This window comes from Alexandromys fortis, unplaced genomic scaffold (genome assembly GCF_014885135.2).
Source record: "Alexandromys fortis isolate MF-2015 unplaced genomic scaffold, M_Fortis_MF-2015_v1.1 scaffold_3, whole genome shotgun sequence".
In the NCBI taxonomy this organism is placed as follows: domain Eukaryota; kingdom Metazoa; phylum Chordata; class Mammalia; order Rodentia; family Cricetidae; genus Alexandromys; species Alexandromys fortis.
In genome coordinates, this window is record NW_026067909.1 from 24823116 (window position 1) to 24837651 (window position 14536).

At 40.8% G+C, this 14536-nt stretch overlaps 1 protein-coding gene across 1 annotated transcript in view; it reads left to right on the forward strand.

Annotated features, from left to right (window-relative positions):
* The first annotated feature begins 3574 nt into the window (after positions 1-3574).
* Positions 3575-14536, forward strand: part of Csmd1 (CUB and Sushi multiple domains 1) — a 1119426-nt gene continuing 1108464 nt past the window's right edge. The window contains exons 1-2 of the mRNA XM_050136505.1: positions 3575-3584; positions 5351-5567. Coding sequence (XP_049992462.1) covers positions 3575-3584; positions 5351-5567 — 227 coding nt within the window. The remainder of the gene's footprint in view (positions 3585-5350; positions 5568-14536) is intronic.

A 14536-nucleotide genomic window follows, 5' to 3' on the forward strand; every position in this document is an offset into this window, starting at 1 on the left:
CCTAGTCTGTTATGTCCTGGTTGTTCTTGATGGCTCTGTTCATACCTTTTCACACGTGTAGTAGCATTCAACATGGGGTGACATTTCCTGCCGCTTTTTAAATGCTAACCATTGTGAACTATGTCTTTCTGCAATTGCTCGACTACATTCTATATTAGCGGATACTTGTTGGTCAGATATCTACTCTCAAAGGAGGGCTTTACATAGCAGATCTTCTTATCATAAAACATTATCCAAATAAAAGTGAATATAATTCACAAATCAAAGGCTGCCCTGTTTCCGACTTCAAAGTTTATGAGACAATTAAATCAGACAGAACCTTCAGGTTCTGACTTAGGAATACTGAAACACTGTTTTCACCTTTCCCCTCTGTAAGATTGGGAACCAGACACAGAAATGAGCTAGCAGAGCTACACCTGGCACCCAAGGGAGCCTTCATGCCTGTGGACTTCCTTTCATTCAACAAAAGCTAAAGAGAGCCAGAATACATTATAGATGAGTCACTACTGCAAATTCCTAATGCTGGGAAAAGAAAGGTGTGCATTATTACACTCTGAAAATCAGAGACAAGGGTTCCAGAGAGGAACAGACCAAATGCCACTGCATTCCAAGCAGAGGCCTGGGCATCTCAGCATGATGGTGCCGCAGCTCTCTTTAGTCTGCTGATGGCTTTCAAAACAGGGAGTTGTTCTAGGACCCACTGAGTTTTATCTCTCACCAGAAGGGTTTCTCTGCCTTCTAGCATGGAAGCTGCCTAGACATGGTCAAATGGAGTACGCAGTGCAGATTCCAGTTCTGACAGCGGGCTCCTGACTTCGCAGGTCTGGCTTGCTCTTCTCGGACCCCAAAGCCCAGGAACCAGCCTCAGACACTGTCCTGATGCAGGGGCATCACAGCCTCACTTACCGCATCACTGGCTCAGCGGGTTTCACAGGATGACAAATTCTTCAGAAACAAGTTCATCTCCCTCCTGTGGTTTGGGCACCAGGATGCTAGGAAGGACAGTCCCATAGTCATGTGACAGCACTCATTACCTTAGGTATTGGGACAATCAGTACATTTTATTCCTGACTTATGAGTCATCTTTGCTACTTCATATAATACCTTCTCAGTACTTTGCAAGGAATCCAACTCTGCCATTTACAGCTCAGCCTCTGGAGCTTTCTGGAGCCATCATTCAAGCCTCCATGACCCTATCATTCATTCATTTTGTGTGCCTAGTATCATACTCAAGAAGTATCCTGCCCCACCTGTACCACAGCTTTAATGGTGTGTGGGGCCTGTGAGGGCTTGTGACAGCCTATGGAGGCATGTGGGGACCTGAGGGAAGCTTGTGGGGGCTTATGGCAGCCTGTGGAGGCCTGTGGGGGGCCTGTGGAGACCTATGGTGTCTGAATCTAGAGAACTGTTTCCATCAGTGGCTGTTTTGAGAGGGGAACCAGTTTGGTGATAATCTCAGTCCAGACTCTCCTTCAAAATAGACTGGCATTTTTACTAACTGAACCCATGACGGTTCCTCAAAGCACTCTTCCAATCATCCTCATGTGAAGTCTGAGCTTCCCTGTTGGTTTCATGACAGGCACTTTTTCTGCACCCTCAGCTTTAGACTCACTCATACCGCTTTCCACCAAATTGAACAGGTTCTGACTTTTCTGTTCCACTCACCGCTCTGTCTTATTTGAAACTTGACCAAGAGCAAAGAGCGGTAACCGTTCAACAACCTGAATGCTGCAATACCTTGAAATAATTTTTGTAACATGAATTATTATGCTACTTTATAATTCAGTCTCAGGTTCTGAGAACATGCAGAATACAGCCAGATTGTCTAAAAAAACAGAACACAAATGGCCTCTAAGCCAGTTCCTGGCAGAACCCCTCTTCCCCTAGCCCTCATATGCCCCATGCCTAGAAACAATATAAGCCTGTCTTCTACTCTATCTGCACTGTGGCGTTATGAACTAGCACTTCAATGGCGGCTGAGCTCTCTTTTTCTGTAATTGAGGATTTCTCTAATCTAGAGCTCCAAATGTTTCTACATTAATCAATAAACCAGCACCCAAGCCCTACAGCACACATTCTCAGTGTTATGTCAAGAAGTTCCCTGTCCTCAGCACCAATGTTCTGTGTTTCTTTCTTTCCCAATAGACCATACCTGACTGAAGCAATGAGGGAGGGGGATGGCTTACAGGAGCAATGTGTGTAAGGGAGCAAGGATGGCTATATAAGAACAACATATAGAAGGGAGGGAGGGAGGGAGGGAGGGCTTATTTTGTCTCATTGTTTGTAGAGATACATTCTACCATGTCGGGAATGGTAGGAAGGAAGGAGCAAGAGGCAGCTCACACTGTCTCTGTCCTTAGGAAGCACGATCTAGAGATGGCTTGTGTGTCTATACCATTGCCCTGTTCTTACTAATCTGTGAATGTGTTCCATTTGCGATTTTCTTCATATAGCAACCGTTACAAATATGGACTGCAAATATCTTCCTCTTCTGGATATCTTTTCCAGTCATTTTTATGATGGTTAGTTTTTGTACTTCATATTATACAATGCATAGAGTTATGGAGATTTATTTTTACATTGCTGCCTTTTGGAAACATTATTATTTGATGTGTAGGCCCCCAATTCATCTGGGATTGAGCTTGTATATCTTGTGGGACTGGAGTCATTGTTCATTTTTCCCAGTTGGATGTCTAGTTGACAATCCCATCTCCTTACCAGCTCTGACAAGTCCATCCTGTTGCCAGTGCAAAGCAATGACTTTATTTTAAGTCTAGAATTTATAATAGGGAGGGTGTTGAGATTTTTTTCCTGCTGTTATGCTGGCACCTTTTCTTAACTGCGATCAATCAAATCCCATTTTAACGACGGCAATATTCCAATCATACATAATAGTGCAGAGTATGTGTTCTCCAGGTTTCTTTCCCAAGATCTCCCTGGATAGTCTTAGCTTGCACCACTAAACTACAGTCCATTTTTGGAATGAATGGGGACTTTGAAAACCTCTCAGTTGATTACAAAGTATAGCAGGGATGATCGTCTCTCTGTTGAGAACTCTTGAGTTGTCCTTGAAGTTTCTGACAGAGCCCGTGGAAAGGTCTGTCTACTGATCAAACACAGCTCACCCTGCAAAATGCATCATACTAATTGGTACCCTGAAGGCAGACTGAATGTTCTTTCCTAGGAAATCTTTATGTCTGGTAACCTGGTGCAACATGGTGGGTGTCTAACAGTGACTACGTTCCTGCTGACATTTCTGTTAAATTTCTTTTTTTTTTCCTTTTCTCCAATTTATAATCAAGTCTTCACTTTTTCTGATTTTCCATGAAGTAAGAATTGTCAGATAAACCAGAAAAGCTGTTTCCTTTAAAGCCCTTTCAAATCCCCACAGTTTTAATATCCACTTGTTACAGTTTTGTTAGATTTAAATTTAGTGGAAAATGGGCTTCTTATTAGTTCTTTGGTTTTAAACTCATAAATCCCTTTCATTAAATCTTTTTTTTTAGGATTGAGCAAGCTCCTACAATCATTTGATAATATTACCATGAAAGATTTGAGCTCACTGAGACCTACTATGGTGATTTGTAAGTCTACAATGTAGTTGGAAATAATTCACTGTTTGCAGTACAACAAAGAAAGCTGGGATAATACTTGTATTCAAATACTTACACAACATGGAGTAATCAGAGCAACCCAGGTTTCTTGGAAACTTCCACCACACTCCTAGTGTGGAAACATTTAAGGATGCACAACATGTTGTTGGGAAATGGTCCAATTGAGATGGAAGCAAAGGCTGCAGAGAATCTAGAAATCATCCCCATGGCTGTCTCCAAACCAATTAGATGCAGAAATTAATTAAAAAAGGAGTATTTTATATCCTTCTACATTGGGACCCAGATCAGAGGACCAGAGAGAGAAGTTGGCCTTGCCACACACTAGTGGCCACCCTTTTCCACTGATTCATCTGGCTTTTAGGTTTCTTAATTGGGTGGATTTTTCAAGGTAAATGGGCAGAGGAAAAACTACAGTCATAGGAGGACTAGGGAAGTTTTCACTGAAGGCATGTCAAGGTGAAGCAGCGATGTAGGGGGAGACGTGGAGGGGGGATCTCAACAGGAGATCTCTGAGCCAAGATGAGGAAGAAATGACCAGAGCAGCAGGGAGAGATATTAGGTTGGGAATGGAAAGAAAGGGACTTCCGGATGTATAATGAGAAAGGGGATCAGAGGACTCCACATGAAGCTGCTACTAATCTTCCGGGGAAGATCTTTCTAGTAGCTGGGTCCTCAAAGAAAGGCTGACTGCAGTTCATTGAAGTCAGGATTGGTGCGTGGAACTAGGTCAGGGATATGAACATATCAAGAGAGTCCCTGAGGTAGAATCAGCAACATGTACAAACCCACACAAACACTATGGGAAACAGAGGCAAAGGGCAAACAGTCCTTCAGTGCCTCTCCTGCTCTTACCCCTCTTCCTAGTCTTGTTTAGGGGGAAGTGCATGACACCAAACATTTTCTCATCATCAAATCCCTCTTGAATGACATTGTCATCTCTGTCTTCCCTGGGAAGGATATTGAAAGCAGGATTTATGAAACAGGATGGTGTCTGATCTACCTGGGGAGGTATGGGTGTTCTCTGCACCGCTACATTTCCAAAGATGTTCTTTAGTAACTCTCCCACTCGGATACGGTATGTTCCTTCCTCCATGCAGGATGTCCACCTCTATAAGGAGTATACTATTGGTGGGGAATATCCTGGTGTTTATTCCTGTACTTTGCCACTATTTTCATCCTAAACAAGCTTGGTTCATGCCCTCTATTTTCAAGCATATAAATTCTACAGTCTTGCATCCTTCTCTTTAAAACACTTTTGTTAACACAGAACAGGCTCATGTCCATTCTGGCAAGGTTAACCATGGCGCTTCCTAACACTGCTACCACATACCAATGTCATTTAGCTGTTTGGAACCCGAGTGCATTACAGTAACATTAAGAATGCTGGTTTTATCTATACTCAAAGTCTTTGTCCATCTAATCCCTTTGATGGATAAAGGGATTTCAGCATTCTCTGCAGATCATTGGTAGAAAATGTGTTCCTCTGTAGTCCAAAATTGAAGCTGAATATCTGGTGTGAGTTCCCAAATGTGGTTCTATAATTCTCATCCATTTCATCTTCTGTTATTCTTATGTTATCCTTGACCTGTGATCAAAATTAGTGTTTAATATTCATCTAGAAAACACCATAATATATCATTCAAGTTTTGTGAGAATGACAGGGATATTCTTACAACTATAGGTTGATGATTAATAACATGCTAACACACTACTTTTTCTTTTTCCTACCTACACAGGTCAGAACTGTGGTGGCCTGGTCCAGGGACCCAATGGCACCATCGAGAGCCCCGGCTTTCCTCATGGTTACCCTAACTATGCCAACTGCACCTGGATCATCATCACCGGGGAGCGGAACAGGATACAGCTGTCCTTCCACACCTTCGCCCTCGAGGAGGATTTCGACATCTTATCGGTGTACGATGGGCAGCCCCAACAAGGGAACTTGAAAGTGAGGTAAAGTGCTAAGTTTTTCTAACATAGAGACTGCCATGATTGGCTACTACAGTCTGAAAGATATTTATAATTATGTTTATGCTTATTTACCAAAAATACGATCTACTGTAAGGAAACACCGGAGACTATGTCTGCGTCACATGGTGAGCATGTATTCCTAGCGGGTAAACTTGTTATTGAATACAGTTTTCGAATTGCTCATGATCTGCTCAGCAATATTGTCAAGGTAATGTAGAATGAAAGGAGAAATCAAAAACTGAAATGCAAGGCTAAACTGAGACAGCAGAAAGCAGCCTCTCCACTGGGAGAGGGCAGGGTCATTGGGGACTCTCAGCAGTACTGAATTCTGGGAAATCTTGCTTGAGACAATCCTCATTTCTATTTATTGCATTGTTCATTTTTCATGTATGATCTCTACCACAAGGAAACATATTTACTGGTATGATTTTTGTATTATATTTTCCATTAGTCAAAAAAAATAGCATACAATCAATTTTCATTTGGCAAAGGAAAGATGATATCCCTATGGAAAACAGTCAGATTGCTCCTAACTTTGTTTAGGAAATATCTCTTGCATACTTTTTATTGCTGCGCTGTGGTCAAAACCAGGATCTCTTATATACTAGGTAAGGACTCTGCTTTCAAGATATACTTCCAGCCTCCGCCAACGGAGTAATATACATGCTTAAGACTAACAAATCTGTTATCCTCCTGGTTTCATGTTCTCCAGTAATTGGACTGTGTTCACTACCTGGGGTTTTATAACATGACTGACAGTAAGCAGAAAGATTGAAGCTGCTGATGTAAATGAGATAGTATTGATATCACAGCCAGCAGAGACACTTATCCACCTTAGACAACTTATCCATATCTTTGTGGAATCCATGCAGCTCTCATTGAAAATTTTCTGTGTAGCCAGTAGAGAGATTTATATTTTACATTTAACATGTTTAGCACAATTACTTTTGAATATACTTTGTATGCTGTTTTCAGGCATGGTATGTCTTCTACTTTTTATGAGCAATTGAAGATATCAGTTCTCTGCCTTGAAAAACATTTTTTTTTAAATTTTGTCATAGACAGTACAGTGGCTGTCCCCATTTTTAATGGGTTAGGTGAACTTTCTCTTCCTTAGAATGCATGGTCCTGTCACTGGGAGTCTAGGCACAGTATCTGCGTGCACAGCCCTGATTCACTGGATGTGAAATGTCCTGATGTCCATTCTTCACTCTTCAATATTAGCTGTTCTCTTGTCTATAAGCTGCACGTGTTGCACCTGTTAGTGTGTTGGAAGAGCAGAGATAGAGCTTGATAGCAGGGTCACTTAGAAGAAGAGGAATTGGAGGCTGACGTTCATTCAAATGTCAGCACACAGGACTGTGAGAAAATTTTTTCCTTCGATTTCCATTACAATGCTTATTCAGTATTATTCAGATATATTTCTATTTTCATTCTCTTAATATCTTTCTATATTTCCTTTACATATTTGAAATCTGTTCCATGTGTTAATTTTATTGATACATGTTTCACAGTTTCCAACAATTTGCTCTCCTCTTAGGTTCATTGATAACAGTGATATTGATATCATTTTATGTTAATAAAGTCTAGAATAGTTTTCTTGCTCTACTCACTATTGAAACAGGATTGATAATGGGCATACTGATATTGAAATAATTAGGCTTCTTGCATTTTACAATGAGACTCCATGAAGTGGTAGACAATTAGATGTCTATGCTCGGGAGCTGCGTGATTATCGATGAGGTCACATGCATTGTTGCCATAGTCCTTCCTCTCAGGGGCATTTTCAGTGGGGCTAGGGGTGAGGAAAAGAAGACTATGCCCTGCAGTGGTCAGCATCTTAGTGTTGCACTGGAGTCGGAGCTGCTCAGTGGTCACACTTGCACCTGAACATGTTCTGAAGGCTACATTCTGCTTCAGTGTTAAGACTTCATAGCTTATTTCTTCCTTCCATTTCACACCTAGAGGCCTTTGTGCAGCCCCTCTGAAGATTCCTCTAGGTATCAAAACATAAACTGGCCAAATACGTTAAAGGCCATCATCCTCTGGTGCTGTTCATTGTTATCCACATGCCTGTTACCCATATGGAATGAGACCATGAGCATCTCAGAGAAAACAAGGGAGAGAGGGCTCTCTTTCATTATTCAGTCACAGTTGATGGGCAAGATGGTTACAAAGAGTATCAAATTATTATTAGTTGAGGGGGGGATTCCTGGAACCAATACTACTCTTTCTCCTTTGCAGCACGTGTTTATGTCTCAAAGACAATTAGCCACTAGCACTTAAAGCTGTACAAAGACCATTTGCATTTGCTCCAAATATGCACTGACTAAAACCTAACAGTTGTTCTCTTATGCATTTAGAACACTTTGTTCTAAAGAACAAAGGAAGCTTCGTTTCTTTGTTTATAACACGGACATTTTTCTGGATAAACTTTAGGTATATATTTTTTCTCCAATGTAGAAAATGCAGGATTTTCTGCTTAGAGTTATAGGTTGCCCTGTAATTGGAATAAAACTCAAGAATACATATTTTACTACATCTAAAAAGTATCACAAAATATCTTTAAAGTGTTAGGGCCACCAGGATGCCTCTGTGAGTAAAGATGCTTGCCTCTAAACCTGGTGGCCTGAGTTCAGTCTCAGGAACCCTCATGGTAGAAGGCAAGAACAGATTCCCACAAACTGACTTCTGACTTCCACAGGTTTGTTGGCTTAGCACAGTTTTCTCTCTTTCCAAGTGCAACACAAAATCCCTCAGTCCAGCCAGTTGACCTTAGTAGGCGTTCTCCTGCGCTGAGTGGTGTCAGTCTCTAAATGATTTGGAAATCTTTGTAGGGTGATTCTGATCCACAGTGTTTGGTTAGGGCAACTCTTTCAGGTCTCTGTTGAGGTAAATCAAAGTGAAGTGAGTGGCCTTCTTTTTATGGGACCAGGGACACTGGCGCCCATGGGAATTGGCACCTGGAATGGGCTCTCTGACTTTGAAGAAGTATTGATTTGTCCCAAATCTGAAAACAATTGAAGTTTGTTGTTGATTTTCAAACATAATTTCATAGTAATATTGTTAGCATTCAGGCATGCTGCTGGCCTGACATTATGGACCTATGTCACCAACCACAGCCACTCCCTATGAATGTGCTTGCTAGCATTCCAGACATTATACTACCCTGCACCACAAGGGTCCTCAGCTATAACCAATAAGAACATTCCCTGTGAACAAATGTCAACATTCAGGCAGATACCTGGCCAGCCCAGGGTCCTAGACTGCTACATCACTATGTACTCTGTGTCCATGAATTGTTACTGAGTAGTCTTTGTGCGCATGTGCTAAGCCCTCTTTAACTGCTAGCTCTTCTAGCTAGCAAGTTCCTCTTTCTTGACACTCTTCCAAAGAAGCAGGCAGGCCTTTGTGCCTTTCCACTTGTCCCTTTCCCCATTCCCGTCCCCTAATGAGACCTTTCATGTGAGCTTTGTCACACAGTGTCTCTCACACACAGTTTTTAAATTATAACATTGGTGCTGTGTTTCTCCTTGCCAGTTTTAAACTGTAACAAATATCAGGAGTTGGACAGACATCCATCAGAACCTTTGAAGAAAATCTGGACTACAAAAGAGGAGAGAATGAAGTAGTCATTGTTTTATGAGACCAAAGGAAACAGTCACAGTATTTAAACTCCTATGCCCTCTCTACCTCAAGGAAGATTAACCCTGATTTTTCTGCAATGATTATAATAATGAGAGAGGAAAATGAGTGTTGGAACATTAGGATTAGAAAATCTTGAATTTACATTGTTAAAATATCACAGTTTTTCTAATTATTCAAACCTGGGACGGCATGCCCGAGTACATTAATCACTGAGAGTCCTGCTAGTTCTGGCTATACAGATGATGGCATGAGAGGATGGAGGTTCAAGGGCCTGGAAAGGGTTCAACTACACAATGAGGACATTAGCTTAGTGATACAGCTTGGCAGAACTTCTGTCTTCGTGCCCCATTGTCATTACGAGGTCTTGAGGGAACAATTTGTAAACCAACAGTCAGATAAAAATCAGAGTATCACACTATTTTTAGCTGGAATGGTGACTGATGCCTTGATTAAAGCTTGGGTAGCCATGATTTGAGCTGTTGTGGATGCTGCTGGAAGATGCTGGCCTCAGTCTAACCCCAGATGTAGACCGTGACACCTGTCACTCTTGGCCAGCCACAAGGTCAGGAACTGAAGGGGATGATCTGCATGGCAGGAGATTACAGGGTGAAGCAGCCCAGAATGACCGTCCTGGGAACCCCTGGAGGTAACAGCTGCAGAGCTCCTGACAGCCAAGCTGTCTCTCAACTCCAAGCCCCCCAGCCTGCAGTTCACAGTCACCTAATCATTACTGGGAGCTGGGAACGAAACTCAGTTGGCAGAGTGTTCCCTAGTGGTATATGATTCTTGTGTGCAGTCCCCAGAATAACATGAATCTGGGAATGATGGCATATCCAACTGCTTGGGATAGGGCAAAGACAACTATGCCAGAGATGTATGAAATTCTGGCTTAGACATATATATTTATAATATTTTTGCCATCTTTCCACCCAGTGATTTTAAGATATAGCAAGTTGAATTCTAACTAAATATACGTGTATATATTTATTTATGTATTCAATTTTTTTCTTGAAGTAGTATCTCATTATGCAGCTCAGGTGCATCCCTCCTTCTCTTCCCATGCTTTCCTTCTCTGCTCCCTTCCTTTTCCCCTCTTATTTCCTTTTCTACACATGCCCCACAAGTTATCTGGTAAAGTCTAACACAGTTCAGGTCATCATAGTTTGGTGGAGGAATTTACTGGAATCTGGCAGGAAGAAATCAGCAGCACTGATAAATTGCCTACAATGTGTAGGACCATGCTCCCAGGGCACAGAACTACCTGCCATAAGTTGTCAAAAATATTGAGTGAAAGCTGTGAATGACAGGACTGTCGCTGCTCGCTCTGTGTCTGTCAGCCTGGAAGCTGAGAGGCTGGCCTGGGGAAGTCCGCCTCTCTTTCTCCCTTGTTTTCTCCTTTCCTCTGCTCTACCTACTTATTCTCTCTGCCCACAACCACTGCCCATCCCCCTACTGCCTAGCTATTGGTCATTCAGCATTTTATTAGACCAATCAGGTGGCTTAAGGCAGCAAGGTGGAATCACAACACATCTTTACACAATGAAACAAATGTAGCATAAACAGAAATAACACATCTTTGCCTAGATAAAGTAATATTTCACAACAGGCTGTCCACAGCTTCGGGCATAATGAAAGTTCTTCAAGAAGTGCTTTTAAATTCCCTTTCAAAAGGCAGTAAAATTATCATATTTTTAGTCCTTGGTTTCTGGGAAAAAGGAACAGAAAGTGTCAAAAAGTCAGAATGGCATTAATTGACTTTTATTCTTCAAGGTAGGGGATCTGTAAAAATAGTTTGTTAAAATAGCTTACTGGGAAACTATCCATATTAATAAGCTATAAGAGCTATAAATGGATTTCCTGGATTTTGAAGGAGTTTTATGTGGATGACCATATTTCTAGTTGAATGATTGATTTTATTTTTTATCTAAGATTCATCTTTTGCCCCCCCTCATTTTGAACATTGATTGACAAAGTCAATTTCTAACTTTTCCCATGTAGCTAAGGCTGAGATTACTGTGAGCATGGGGAATTTTCATTTTTCATTGAATAATTAGAAAATTGTTTTCAAAGAAATAAATGCTATATACAAAGATTATTATTTGTCCACTCTTAAGTTATACATTTTTAAATTTAAAATATGAAACAATTCTGTTTTTCCCATAAAAACACACCTGCCCTTCCCTTTAAATGGAGATACGCTACACTCTGTATTTGAATATACTAAAATAACAAGGGAAGAAGATGCCTAGCTCAGTTTCCCTCTAGCTATGTCTCTCCTGGCTCAGTTAAGAGCATCTCAAAGAATAACATGCTCTCAGAAACGTGCCCTTGGCTAGGGGAATAGAGTTCAGCCAATGAGACCTTCAGGATTCCTCTGAGGCTGCATTGTTCTGAAGAGCACACCTGGGTGGGACGAAGGGCTTCCCCTGAGTGAATTTCCTCAGTTCTAACCCTGCCTGCCTTCTCTTCTTGCCATGTCTAGGTGCTTGAATTTCTTGGCTCTGTGCCCTTAGTTTGTTCCTGTTGACCTTTCTTCACCATTGCACTGGTGCAAAGAAATTTTTTATATATTTTATTAATAACCTTGTTTCACTCCAAATCTCTAACTCCAAAGACTAGAACACACAGGTATACAACCATGTTTGACTAACATGTAACTCCATATATTATGTAGTCAACATCTGTAATTCTTTTTACAAATCAGTGAGATATATGTATGTATGTATTATATAGATCAATGTATATATACAATACAATATATATACAAACATTTATAATACATGTATATGCAATTATATGACTTCTTCTTGTACATGTTTAGTATGAAAGGGTGAGTCAGAGGGTAAAATGAAAAGAAAAACATGAATAGTAAGAAGAAAGTGGAGTTATAGACATCAGTGACCTCATAAAATCTTTTAATGCAGCCTCCTAAAGGTTGAGGCTTCTCAAATCAAAACCCATGGACTCTCCTCTGAACACAACAACGCTTCCTACAGGTTCCTGATGGAACTGTTAACAATTCTGAAAACACATGAAATGACTTTTGGATTTCTTTACACAGGTAATAATTTTGAAAATTTAGTTGGCAAATTAATCTTTGAGTTGCAGTCTTCACATTTTAAAATTATAATTAGTAAAAAATTGAAAAGTATATTTTACAATTTTTAATACAACTATGAAACATTAACACCATTATCCTGATACTTCTCTCAGTAACAGAATCTCCTTATGTACCCTTATAGCCCACCTGTTTTTCTTTATTTTCTTTCAAGGCAATGGATGCATTTCTGATCTTTATAGATTGAATAGTATGGTTTAGAATTATTATAAATCAATTCATATGTCAGATGTAGTAGTCCATCCTTGTAATCCATCATTATGGCGGCCCAGGCAGGAAAAGTAGAATTTGGAAACAATCTGAGCTATATGGTAACATCCTGTCAAAGGAAGGAATGGAGAAAAGATGGAATGAAGGGAGGAAGAGCGAAAGGAAAGAAAGAAGTGAGGAAGAGAGGAAGGGAAGAAAAGGAGGAGGGGAAAGGAGGGGAAGAAAGGGGAGGGACTAAGAGGAGAGGAAAAAAGAGAAGAGGAGAGATAAAAAGAAAAGATAAAGCAAAAATGAATGCATGGTCAGCTATGCAAATAAAAGCTGAAATTACACATTCATCCCTTTATTTCTCCACTGGCAGTCTTTACTTGGCTTTGTCTTTGCTCTTTTTATCCTCATAGGGCTAGGTCACATTTGTTTTATGCTTAATGAACACTTGATTTAATTTTTTTCTACTTGGTTTCATCCACCACAAATGGCATTCCTATGGTCATTTGTATTCAGGGCTTATACTGGCTACTTCTTATTAACACATATTAATTGTTCAGCACATTGGGTTTCATTGCAATCTTTCCAACATGTATGTAATGTGTTATCACTTCACACAAACCTACACTGTTTAAGTCATCCTTGGCGACGATTCATATCTAATCATGGGATATATAGGACAGAAAGATCATGTTGGTTCTTGAAGCAGTAACTGGCCTGATTCCCAAGGGCTTGTACCATTCATTCTTCATCCCACTTGTAGTGAGGAAGCCAGGATACTTAGTCATTGAATGTATGCTATGCCCAGTCTCCAGAATTTTAGACAGTTCAGAGTGGAGTGTTCTTTTCCTGTGGTTTTAATTTATACAGCCATGATGGGTAACAGTATTAAATCTTTCTGTACACAATTGGCCAGGTATCATTTGCAGCAAAGTATTTTTATAGTCTCTTCAATTTTGGGTTTCTGAATAATTTCCAAATATTCAGAATACCAGTTATTTGACTGAATTATTTTAATAATATCAAAGTCCAATTTCCCGGTTGTTTTCATATGTGGTTCATAATTTCAAGTGCTCTATAATTTAAGTATTTATGTTAACTGTGTATCCTGTGACCTTTATAAATTCAGTTACATCTAGAAAGCAGTTCTTTGCAAGGTAGCTGGGAGTGATTTTGAACATAGTCACAGTATTCACACAGAGGCATTCTTTTTTCCTTCTACGTATTGCCTCCTTGGTGCTTTTGCCATGACACTGCATGGTCATATTGCCATGTGTTCTGCTACACAGAGAAGGTAAAGTTGAGCATCTCCCCTTGCTACCATCTCCATGGGGAAGAGTGAAGATCATACCTTCAGCTATGATTTCATCACCTTCAATTTACCACTGGTCCTTTCCCCAGCCAGATAAGGCAGCCATGGTTCCCTGTCCATCTCTCAGTGTTCCCATGGTAATGCTCCCCAGAGAGGACTCAGTGCTGACACAAAGCACTGAGAAGTTGTTCTTCCTGCTCCTGTGTCCCGCAGATCAGGCTGAACACCAGTGACAGTGGCAGGAGCTCATCAGAAAGATTCTCAGACTCTAGCTGGCAGCTCCCTGAGTGACAGCTTTGACATGCAGAGTCCCGTGGAACTTTCTGCTCTCTTTCCATAACAGAACCTGACTCAGCAAGGCTGAAGCTCTGGGTTTGACTTCCCTGGACTCTTGTTGAAAATTTCCTAAATAAGAAGGAGAACCCAAAGAAAATCATATAGTCTTCCTCCTGAATATTAACCTTCATCAGGCAATGAAAGGAGACAGAGACAGAGACCCACAATGGAGCACCGGACTGAAATCTCAAGGTCCAAATCAGGAGCAGAAGGAGAGAGAGCACAAGCAAGGAACTCAGGACCGCGAGGGGTGCACCCATACACTGAGACAAGGGGGATGTTCTATCGGGAACTCACCAAGGCCAGCTGGCCTGGGTCTGAAAAAGCCTGGGTTAAAAC